We start from the raw sequence: 12,658 nt of genomic DNA, 5'->3' as shown, positions 1-12,658 counted from the left end.
CTGTCTGCCTGTGTCCATTTATGCCCATATATGGAGATATCTGTATCTGTCTGTCTGTCTGTCGGCGTCCATTTTATGTCCATATATGGAGATCACTGCAGTTATAGTTCTGGGTCCATTTTATGCCCATATATGGAGATATCTGTCTATCTGCGTCCATTTTATGCCCATATATGGAGTATCTGTCTGTGCCTCCAACGTGTTGCAGACACAGTGCCGGTTCCCCCTTTAATGCAAACCTCATTATACCTGTTGTCATAGGACCCGTTTTGAACATCTGTTTGCCTGTGTCCATTTATGCCCATATATGGAGATATCTGTATCTGTCTGTCTGCGTCCATTTTATGCCCATATATGGAGATCTTTGACCATCTGTTTGCCTCTGTCCAGCCGCCCTTCGGGCGGCCCAGCGTCTAGTCGGCGACCTGGCCAACTCGGGAACGATGTAAATAGGGAATGAATGCCCCGCCCTTTAATGCAAACCCCATTATACTGTTGTCATAGGACCCGTTTTGACTATCTGTTTGCCTGTGTCCATTTATGCCCATATATGGAGATATCTGTATCTGTCTGTCTGTCGGCGTCCATATATGGAGATCACTGTAGAAATAGTTCTGGGTCCATTTTATGCCCATGCATATATGCCCATATACGGAGTTATCTTTCTATCTGCGTCCATTTTATGCCCATATCTCTGTATCTGTCCTGTCTGTGTCCCTTTTATGCCCGTATATGGAGATCTTTGTGATTCTGCGTCCATTTTATGCCCATATATGCCCATATATGGAGATATCTGTTTATCTGCGTCCATTTTATGCCCATATATGAGATCTCTGTCGCTTTTTGTTTGTTTCCTCTTTTTAAGCAGAATATGCAGCCTGCTTAAATCTGCATCATTCAAGTCATCCTCCAAGTCCCACGCTTTGTTTCTTGTCTTATGTTTGTCTTTGTCTCTTTTATTTTCTTTTTCTTTTTTGGAGCGGGAGAGTGAATTCAGCTTGAGTTTTTTTGGAGAACTTGTTTTTTTTTTCAGTCTTGTGCTGTTGATTTAGCTTGTCTTATGTTTGTCTCCTCCGTCTGCACCTCAGCCAACCCAGATCTCCACTACTGATCCTTGTTCTCTTCAGCAAAAGCTGTAAAGTAATTTAAATCTGCATCATCGATGTCCTCCCAGTCACACTCTTTGTTGCTTGTCTTATGTTTGTCTCCTCCTCCATCTGTTTGTCTGTGTCCCTTTATGCCCATTATGGAGATCTCTGTATCTGTCTGTGCCTCCGACTGATGTCATAGGACCCGTTTTGACCATCTGTTTGCCTGTGTCCATTTATTCCCATATATGGAGTATCTGTCTGTGCCTCCGACTGTGTTGCAGACACAGTGCCGGTTCCCCCTTTAATGCAAACCCCATTATACCTGTTGTCATAGGACCCGTTTTGACCATCTGTTTGCCTGTGTCCATTTATGCCCATATATGGAGATATCTGTATCTGTCTGTCTGCGTCCACTTTATGCCCATATATGGAGATCTTTGACCACCTGTTTGCCTGTGTCCATTTATGTCCATATATGGAGATATCTGTATCTGTCTGTCTGCATCCATTTTATGCCCATATATGGAGATATGCAGACACAGTGCCAGTTCCGGAAAATCCTGATGTCAGACATCAGAATCCGAACCTTTCGTGCTGGTTCCAGAAAATCGTGTATCGGGTCAGGTCGAGGCCGAGCACTGCACTACCTGTTATGCCCATATATGGAGTATCTGTCTGTGCCTCCGACTGTGTTGCAGACACAGTGCCGGTTACCCCTTCAATGCAAACCCCATTATACCTGTTGTCATAGGACCCGTTTTGACCATCTGTTTGCCTGTGTCCATTTATGCCCATATATGGAGATATCTGTATCTGTCTGTCTGCGTCCACTTTATGCCCATATATGGAGATCTTTGACCATCTGTTTGCCTGTGTCCATTTATGTCCATATATGGAGATATCTGTATCTGTCTGTCTGCATCCATTTTATGCCCATATATGGAGATATATGCAGACACAGTGCCAGTTCCGGAAAATCCTGATGTCAGACATCAGAATCCGAACCTTTCGTGCAGGTTCCAGAAAATCGTGTATCGGGTCGGGTCGAGGCCGAGCACTGCACTACCTGCTGCGGTGGGGAACGCGCGTGCCGAATTTGAAATAGGGAATGAATGCCCCACCCTTTAATGCAAACCCCATGAATGCCCCACCCTTTAATGCAAACCCCAATATACCTGTTGTCATAGGACCCGTTTTGACCATCTGTTTGCCTTTGTCCACTTATGCCCATATATGGAGATCTCTGCACACACAGTACCGGTTGCGGAAAACTCTGATGTCAGACATCAGCTCCGCATACGGGCATTCATTTTATGCCCATATATGGAGAACGCACGTGCCGGTGGGATGAACGGTTCTCGAGATACGCGGATTACATACATATACACACTAACAGAGATTTTTTGTTGACTCATGTGGCGTACGTGATGTCAGAGCCTTTTATGAAGTGATGTCACAATGAGTCAGCGCTTGCACCGATTTCCTCCGGAACAGCCTGATGTCAACAATCAGCTCCGCATAAGGAGATTCCGAACGTTTTGCGCCGGTTTCGGAAAACCGCGAGTCGGTTCGGGTCGAGGCCCGGCACTGCACTCCGCGCGGGGGCGGGGAATGCGCGTGCCGAATCTGAAGCCCGTGGGATGAACGGTTCTCGAGATACGCGGATTACAGACACGCAGAGACTTCTCGCATTTATAGATAGATAACAAAAATCAAAAGTATGTGGGGAAAGATATCTATTTATAAATTCCAGAATCTGTATGTATGTGTGTCCTTTGTGTATCTCAAGAACCATCCAGTCACTCGTCCTCATATTCAGCGTGTGTATCGCTGATGCCCCAAAGGAGCGCAGCGTCGAGTATGAAGAACCTGTCAGCTGGAAAATGTTGAACGTGAAGAGTAGGACGGAGGCTATATGTCCTCACTGGCAGGTGAACCGGTAGGGTGCCATGGCAGTAACACAGATACAGTACATGTGGGGAGGATTAACTGGCATAATGGAGTAAATAAAGAACACAAAAACAAAAATCATTTGACTTTGGATTGGTTCTGCAATGCAGATACTTGTCTTGTCTTAATTTTTTTTGCTGTCTCACTCTCATTGCTTCCACACAGTTTTAGCAACAAAAGCAGAGACATTGTCTTCAGTCACTGTAAAAAGAATGGACAGAGCCACGCCATTGGTTTCTACAGTCCGTAAATGAAGCCTATTTTTCCAGCAAATCTTCCTATATCAGCTCCAGAAATGATAACTAGTGAATGCTATTGGCTGGAGGGCGGGTCTTCCTCTCTGTATAGCCAATACAAAGCCTAGAAACATAGCACTTTATAATTCATTTTAAAATTAACGTGACCATGATTCACTAAACATATATCATGATGATTTTAAAAAGACTTTAAACTAGCGACTGAAAACAAAGTGTTAATGAAAACGTTTATTAAGATAAGAAAATAAAGTGTAGAGTTCGCCAAATCCTCAAATACTCCCATTGAGCCTGAAAACAAAGTGTTAATGAAAACGTTTATTAAGATAAGAAAATAAAGTGTAGAGTTCACCAAATCCTCATATACTCCCATTGAGCTGAGGGTTTTTTGGTACCGAACAGCGACATCTGCTGGACCATTAATTGGAACCGCAGCTCGAAGCATTTCGAGGCTGACTTGCGAGGATATGGGTGATGCACTGTGTATTTTGTTGAAACCTGGATAAAAGTGTTAGCCTACATGGAGCTGAGGAAAAAAAAACATTTAACTCCACAATGTAGGCGCTTGGCTTACATTCTTATCAAGAGTGGCGCAGAATGAGTGCAACACTTAAGCTTAAATTCTCAGGACACCTACACTGTGTTATAAGTGGCTTACCCACAGTAAGTGCAGCATAGGAATGAAGGTGAATGCTGTGCCCATTATGAGCCCTTACTTTCAATGGAGAAGAGAAGAGCTAATAGTTAACCCGTGGAGACCTGAGGCCGCGTCAACAAAATGTCTTCTAAATCCTAACAGTTTTCTGAAACACATATCGCTGTATCGGCCCCATCTTGCCTAGGAGGCAAGATGTGTTGCTATAGCCTATCGGTGCTGCTCAAACTTGTCATATCAAGGGCCCCCAATGTCAAGGGCCCCAATGTCAAGGGCCCCCAATATGATTATGAATTCGGCCGCCGACCCCATCTAAAAGTATTTTCATCGAGGGACCTCCAGAACGATGTTCTAGCCAATAGAATAAAATAATGGTTTTGTGGTTCAAATGATTGTGATGCTGTATTAACTACTTTTGCTGGGTTAGGGGGTTAGGGTTAGGGTTAAGCTTAATTTCTTTTATAAAATATTTCAAAAGGTTATTTTTATTTTAGCATCCGTTTTTCAAGAAAATGTTGACTATAGCTCCTTTAACTCCTGTGAGGAGAAAAAAGCAGTTTCAACAACCATTGGGTGACAAGCCTTCCTCCTATCATGGTTGAGTGGGGGCGGGTCTTATGCACACCAAGGCCTGCCCCCACTTGATCATGATTGGAGGAAGGCCCCGCTTGTCAACCTACATGAAAAGTGAAACTGAAACTTAAGTGAAATCACTTACCCTACCTTTAACTTCACCACTTTTCAACTATCTTCTTCCAATTTAGGCATTTAGCAGATGCTCTTAATCCAGAGCGACTTCATATAATTGGTCCTCACTAATGTTCATGATAAAATAGCATAATCTTTTTCTACTCTGTGTCTCTGTCTGTGTCTCAGAGGAGGGCTGTGGGCAGGTCAGAAACCCATCGTCTTGTGACATCATCGATGAGAATCCAAGCTAATAGAAAATGCAGGCTTTCTATTCCTGAAAAGTTGCAATGCTAAAGTGGAAGCCATTGTTCTTGAGATAATAAAAATCGAACAAAATCATTTTTCAAAAATATAGTTAAAAAAAACGGTCAAACGATGATGTCACAAGACTATGGATTATTTTTTCTTCTTTTTTTTTTGCTATTTTATTATGAATATTAGTGAGGACCTATTGTATGAAGATAGTTTGAAAAGTGGCAAAGTGGTCCTTTTAAGTAAAAAAAGAAAAAAGAAGTGAGTACTTCTTGGGTCACTGTTGGTCAGTGTATTTGGTACTTCTCGGGTCACTGTTGGTCAGTGTATTTGGTACTTCTCGGGTCACTGTTGGTCAGTGTATTTGGTACTTCTTGGGTCACTGGTCAGTGTATTTGGTCCCTGGAGGTCCAGGTGTCACCAGAGCCGGTCCTAATGACCTCTGACAATGTCTGCCTTCACCCTGGAATCACCTGCTGTTTAGCCCAGGAAGCTTAATTAAATGTGGAATCCAATTACAGGAATGGCTAATGAAATTTCCAAATGGGGAAAGTGGTAATCTGCTCATTGAGATGTTTAATTACAAGCCAGTCTGTGAGTTGCAGATACGTTACACCACTGGATTTGGTGGATCGTGCCTGTGTGTGTGTGTGTGTGTGTGTGTGTGTGTGTGTGTGTGTGTGTGTGTGTGTGTGTGTGTGTGTGTGTGTGTGTGTGTGTGTGTGTGTGTGCGTGTGTGTGTGTGTGTGTGTGTGTGTGTGCGTGTGTGCGCGTGTGTGCGTGTGTGTGTGTGTGTGCCAGAGAGGGAGAGCGAAAGGGTGGAAAAGGGAGAGACTGACTGAAATACAGTATGTGTGTATGTGCGTGCGTGTCTTGGTGCATACAATATATATGTGTGTGTGTGTGTGTGTGTGTGTGTGTGTGTGTGTGTGTATGTGTGTGTGAGGATTAGACGGAGAGAGAAGTGTTTTCAGTAGCGTTAGTGCTGAAGCTGGAACTGTTTCATTGTATTGTGACTGAATATAAGCTACCCACCCTGTGCGTGCGTGCGTGCGTGCGTGCGTGCGTGCGTGCGTGCGTGCGTGCGTGCGTGTGTACAGTACGTCCCAGATTTTAAAATGAATCACATTTCTCCTTCGGGTCTGGGGGAAAAGATGATGTTAAAGAACTAAAGTTTGGCTGAGTGAAATTTTACAAAATTCTCTGACTTTTTATTCTTAGGACGTCTCTTAAAGTCTCTCCTTAGTTGACTGGTTTTCCTCAGGGCTCAGTACAGTATACACCAGACACTGTATTCTTGACACTTTTGTTTCTCCAGACATAAAGGACCCACAAACAGAAAGGAAATCAGGGTTCTTTCATGGTTCACTGAATGCCTTCATCTATCTATCGTATAGCAGTTCTCAAAGTCGGGTCCAGGGACCTTCATCACACCATCACAATCACCACTTTACATTTAAATGTTGGCTATTCAAAAACAGCAGATCTACAAGCTTCATTTAGAATGTTTTTCCTTATCATTTTTATCCCACGATTTTGTAACCCATTTTTTCACTCAGAGTCAATAATCTAATGTAATCCTGGGCGCTACACTCCCTCTGCCAGGGAGACAACGGACTGACCTCATGATTCCTTCTATGCATGAAGAGTCCAAGTCGCTTCTTTTCACCTGACAGGGGGGAGTTTCCCCAGTTGGACGTAGCGCGTGGAAGGAACACGTTATTCCAACCAGTTCCTTTCCCCTCCATCAGACGCCCTGGCTGACCAGGGGGAGGCAGTATAGAGACCTGGATTACTGCATGTTTTTTGTTAGGGTACCTACCCTAGGAGACATGGGGAGAACATGCAAACTCTGCACAGAAAGGCCCTTTTTCTAACCCCACCTAGGGTGTGGGCGCTGATGACGTGAAGGAGTGAACAGCTCACAACGCGTTGCAGCACGAGCTTGGAGGTCGGCTATTTTCGGTGCTTGATACCACACTAAACTAAGCATAATCAAGTCAATACTGGAGATGTGGCATAACGGCATGGATTCCTACACAGAGAGGGCAATTCTTTCAACATGAAATACTGCATTCCAGTTCAGGAGAGTTTGAACAAGGCAATTCTGCCTTCAGGCATGGCATGGAAAGAGGGCATTTGCATAATTTTCACCACAGTAAAAACTGCATTTGTGTCCTGGAGAGGGCACTTTTTACAGACGGATAAAAGGGCAGGGGCTCAAGCCCCCTTTGATGTCTATGTGTGCACGTGCCTGATCCCAAGCTACCACCCGTTTGCCATCTTGGGGGTGAGAATGCGTTGGTATGGAGGGCTCTGTCTGTGTTCCTTTTATGTCCATCATGGACTCTGCATGATGTCATCAATATGATATCTGACCATGCATGCATCCCCAAGGAGCATTGTTCCCAACAGGCATTGGGACTATAGTACTACCATAGGTGAGACATGCCAGCAGCACGCCTGCGTTGTGAGCCAACTCCCTCCCCCCACTGTCAGGGAATCCCTGCAGCACAACTGTACCGTTCTGTTTGTCAGGGCGAGTACCACTCTATTAACTTAAAGTGTTGATGATAACAATAACTGTATTTGCATATTGATCAATGCAAGTTTTTGCATCATTTTCTTTTTTTTTTCTCTTTTTTTTTTTTTTTCGAAGAAGGCTATGGGTATGTGATGAACAATCAACATTGCTTGTGTGGTGTTATCCAGCCTGTCTCTGGTTGGATAAGTCAGCTGATAATCTATATATTTATTATTTATATCACTGCTCTGCCTCATTGAATAATACATTGGAGAGACACAAGAGAAGAGAAAGAGACCCTAAGAGTGTGTGTGTGTGTGTGTGTGTGTGTGTGTGTGTGTGTGTGTGTGTGTGTGTGTGTGTGCGTGTGCGTGTGCGTGTGCGTGTGCGTGTGCGTGTGCGTGCGTGCGTGCGTGCGTGCGTGCGTGCGTGCGTGCGTGCGTGCGTGCGTGCGTGCGCGTGCATGTTTGGGCAGTTATATATGATAACTTTTTGTATTACTTTATGAATTTGTAATTAAACCACAAAATCTACAATAACAATACAAATACACAACCCTTAATGACCCTTCATAGACAGAAGCCACATGCACACATTGTTTGTTGGTATACTGTAGATACACATTGGCCACAAAATAGCAGATCTACAAGCCCCCGTCACCTCCCTATAGACAAAGTTAGAGTAGCACAAAGCCTCGGTTACGCTTGGTTACGAGTTGGCATCGCACGGCGGAAATAATAGCAGATCTACAAGCTCACAGCGTGTCACGAACGTGACGCGCTGTGAGCTTGTATATCTGCTATTTATGCTGTGCGACGCCAGCAGGGACGTGCTGGCCATTGGGAAAAGCGGGACAACTCCCGAACGGCCGGTTCATTCCCGGCCGGTCCAGGCCGGCCATTAGGAAAAAATTCAACTGTTTGCACAAAAGTACAAATTAAACTGTTTGCACAAAAGTAGTGAAAACAGCAGATCTAAAAGCACACAACGCCTCGCGGTGCGAGGCGTTGTGTGCTTGTAGATCGGCTGTTTTCACTAGTTTAAATCATTTTTAAAATGATAAATACAAAACAAACGGTTTTGGACATACAAGGTTTCCACCCGACAACGACGAAATTTAACTCATGCAATTGGCCCACTGGCTTGTCACTTGTCATTATCTGAAATGACAAATCTTTGAGTAGCAGCAGCGCTATTGAGAGATCTCTCTCTCTATAGCGCGCAATGAGGGCCTCTCCAACTCTTTTTCCCGGGCTGAATCAGGGACCCAGCACGTCCCTGGACGCCAGCGTGCAACTACAGTACGTATATAAATCAGGCTGAAGAGCGAAGAGCCTGAGGTAGGTTGGTTATCTTAGATGTAGTCTGTGCCCAGAGGGACGGCCCACAGGCCTGTATGCAAATGTACAGCTCCTCCCTCCATGTGGACCAAAGTAAAAGCAGGACACAGCCCAAGATTTTTAACACTTGGAATGCCATTATTTTTGTAATTATTTGGATACACTTTTATTGCTGCTGCAAAGAAACGGCTTTATCTCGGAATCTACTTCCAAAAACGATTGGATCAACGCCGAGAAACGCTTTTTCACGGTGACACAGTCGGCCGTGGTTAGATTTTTACATTTCTGTGTGAAAGTAAACACCCCGGTCTACACAGGGGTGTCGCACCAAATTCTGGGCCCTGGGTGCAAGGATTCACTGCATTATTTTGTGCTTTAACTATTGAAAAATAGCAGATATACAAGTTCGCAGGGCGGCACCGCCACGCTGCGAACTTGTAGATCCGCTATTTTTGAAAAATCATGAAGATGTGTGCAAGTCTTTGAAGGTTTTTTGAAAACACCTATGTTTCTATGTCAGGCGTTCTCCCCATCTCAAAATATTTAGTTCCAGGGACCCCCAAAAAGCAGCACTTGGTGCCGTGCTGTGAGCTTGTATATCTGCTATTTTTCAATAGCTAAAGTATAACATAATTAAGGCCCCTCCACCTGGGCCCTAGTAACTCAGTCCCACTGATACTTTTGATACTTTTACTCAAGTAAGAAATTTGAGTACTTTTTCCACCACTGTGGTCTCTCTCTCTCTCTCTCTCTCTCTCTCTCTCTCTCTCTCTCTCTTTCTCTTTCTCTCTCTCTCTCTCTCTCTCTCTCTCTCTCTCTCTCTCTCTCTCTCTCTCTCTCACTCCCTCCTAATAACTTTTCATTATTTTTTCGTTTTCAAACGCATCAGCCGAGGAATAATGTGCTTTGTGTTGTTTTGCAGACGGTTCAGTCAATGCAATGTTTGTGTAATGGCCCTGAATAATTAATTATCTCTCTCTCTCTCTCTCACACACACACACACACACACACACACACACACACACACACACGCACACACGCACCACGCACGCACGCACATGGGCACGCACGCGCACACACACACACACACACAGAACAGTCATAATGGCTGATTAGCAGGCTTTGCTACTCTCCCCCAATCAATGCAACACTCTTACTGTAAGTGGAAGAGCTGACTAGAATGATTTAAGCTGTTATTCAAATTGACACCAATTAAAGACCAAGTCTAATTTTTTGAATGGGTTGATACTGTTTAGCCTTTATATTTTATTAAACCATAAATCCAACTTCTCAATTGCGTTGGTATTGACACAAGTGTAAAGACGGTAAATTCAATGAAGATAAAATGCCATTAGCTTATTATTACCCTGCAATATAGCAGGATACTGATGAATGAAAGAGGACTGTAAACACAGCCTACACCAGAGGTCTTCAACGGGGGGTCCGGGACCCCAAGGGGGTCCTCGATCCAAATATTTGTGTGATAGAAACTTTTTTCTCCTTTTTTATATTAACCACTTGAACCCTAGCGTCCATATTCTGAGAACTTTAGCCAAAAATAGCAAATCTGCAAGCTCACTACGCCTCGCAGCGCGAGGCATTGTGAGCTTGTAGATCGGCTATTTTCAGCAAAGAGGTTTGGTGTAGAGGGGAAAAAGAGCAGACTAAGTACAGAGTGAAAGGTCAAGTTTATAATGTTTTGACGGTTCAAATATCTGAAAACACACATTGACATGAATCCAAAATACACTGATGATTGTGATGTCTAACAATGAAACTACAGTATACTGTATGGAATCTTTGAAAAGGTTGTGGGGGTCCCTGCTTAATCTTTCTCTCAACTAAGGGGTACTCGGCCTGAAAACGTTGAAGAGCTTAAAGCCTTTCATGTGGAAGGTTGTGGGTTCGAACCCTACTCTGAGTCGACGTTAACTCTCCCCACGCTTTGAACGTTAACGTTTGCCCCATTTTTTACAGAACCTCGATGCCAATACGGCGCTCGTTCGGTTCGTTCGTCTGATGACTGTAAGCTGATGAGGGGTCGCGCGGCCGTGTACTATAAACACATTTTCCGCGGTGATGGTGTAAAAAATCCATTATGCGTTAGATCAACGGAGAACAATTCACTTCCTTGTTGATTTCCTCTGGCTGTAAGGCTCTGTGGCCAGTGACTGGTCTTCTTCTTCTTCAACACATAACAGGCAAATTCACATTCATTCTCGCATGACGCCGCCCTCTCCTGCCTGGCAGACCAAAGTGCACTATTGCACAATAAAAAAAAAATAAAAAAAATAAATAAATGTCTATCTGCTATAACGTCGCAAAGGTAAGCCGCTTTTTGATGGCACCAGACCCAATAAATAAATAAATAATCTGGCAGTAGGAGAGTTAACAAGGGTATGCGGTCACAACGGCTCCCTGTTACTTTTGAAAAATGACGACAAATGTTTGTCGACTACCTTTTTTCTCTGACAAAAACTAAATAACAACTAAGCTATGATGACTAAAACTAAGACTATAGATATATTCCAGGAAATTGGAAAAAATAAAAACAAAAACTAGACGATCTAGAATCTCACACCGCATCATGATATGAGACATGTTTTGAGCTTGCAGATCAGCTATTTTAAATGTTTTGGTTGCCCATGACATGCTCAACATTAAGGTTGAGAGTGGTTCATTTCTCAATCATTTCACCAGAGAAGGTAATCCAATGAGAGAATGTAAATAACGTATAAAATATTGTGTATAATATAAATTTGTTTCTCTTTCGGGTGGAAACCTCATATGTCCAAAATGGTTACAAATTCAAAAACAGCAAAAGTAGCAGATCTAATTGAGATCGTATTGTTTCTCTCTCCCCACTGACAGACTGTTGTAGAAGTATGAACTTCATCTACTATGATGTGTGTTTTCAAATGTGGAATCCTTGATATAAAGATGTTTGAGAACCACTGGTTCATAGGTCACACGGTGGAGTTTTGATTGACAGTTAGAGTATACGCAGCGCTCTGACCGTTATGAGAAATGAGTTCAGAAGCCCATGGCAATGGAAAGACTGATCATATCGAGTCTAACTTACTTTTACAACTGACTCCTTGAAGGCTGCAACTAGTGATTATTCTATTGATCATTTTTTCGATTAATCAAATAACCTTGAAGAGCGTTGATATAGTTTTCTTTGCAGAATGTTCATCCCAGAATAGGGACGTTAGGTCATGTGGTTAAAACACACTTCTGCCTATATTCAGTATGTTCAATTCATTTCAAACTTTATTCCAATCACACAGGGGGTCTATAGTAAATACAGTCAACAACCCTGAAAAACAGACATAAAATCATAAGTATACTATAGGTTGACTCTCCAGTGTGTACACAGCCTGGACGAGAACCAGAGACAGCTCTTCACAGGATTGACTATATCCTCATGTATGCTGTTCCTGGACTCATCCCGGCGAGATATGAAACCATACATTGAATGTCTTAAGAGAGCCTCACATGTGTGGGTACCACACAATACAAATAAGTGACTGGCACTATGCCATCAAGGATTCTACCTTAAGTAGAAGCCTCAGAGCATCATTGTAGGCAACTTTAAGCCTCCTCATGCTACCTTTCTTGTAAGTACACTATAAGAAAGCTGTATACAGTACATGGGAGTACAGAATGTGTTAAAAAGTGCACACCTGACAGGACCTGAGCACATACTGTATTTCCTCAGCTCCCCCTATGCTCCCTCAACCCTTTGTTCCCTCAGCCCTATGTTCCCTCCTATGTTCCCTAAGCCCTATCTTCCCTCAGCCCTACATATGTCCCCTCAGTCCCCCTATCCCTCAAACCTACAGTGTGTTCCCTCAGTTCTATGTTCCCTCGACCCTATGTCCCCTAAACCCTATGTTCCC

General features: G+C 43.5%; 1 protein-coding gene across 1 annotated transcript in view; it reads left to right on the top strand.

Moving 5' to 3' along the window:
* LOC308307461 (kelch domain-containing protein 3-like) overlaps positions 1-12,658 on the top strand; it is a gene marked incomplete at both ends in the record, with an annotated part of 97,176 nt that overhangs the window by 44,196 nt on the left and 40,322 nt on the right. The window contains one exon of the mRNA XM_080752725.1: positions 2,881-3,030. Coding sequence (XP_080608851.1) covers positions 2,881-3,030 — 150 coding nt within the window. The remainder of the gene's footprint in view (positions 1-2,880; positions 3,031-12,658) is intronic.

This window comes from Nannobrachium achirus (assembly GCF_963921795.1).
Source record: "Nannobrachium achirus genome assembly, chromosome: 22".
NCBI classification, from domain to species: domain Eukaryota; kingdom Metazoa; phylum Chordata; class Actinopteri; order Myctophiformes; family Myctophidae; genus Nannobrachium; species Nannobrachium achirus.
Note: the sequence above shows the minus strand (reverse complement) of the source record. Positions and strands in the feature narration are given on the sequence as shown.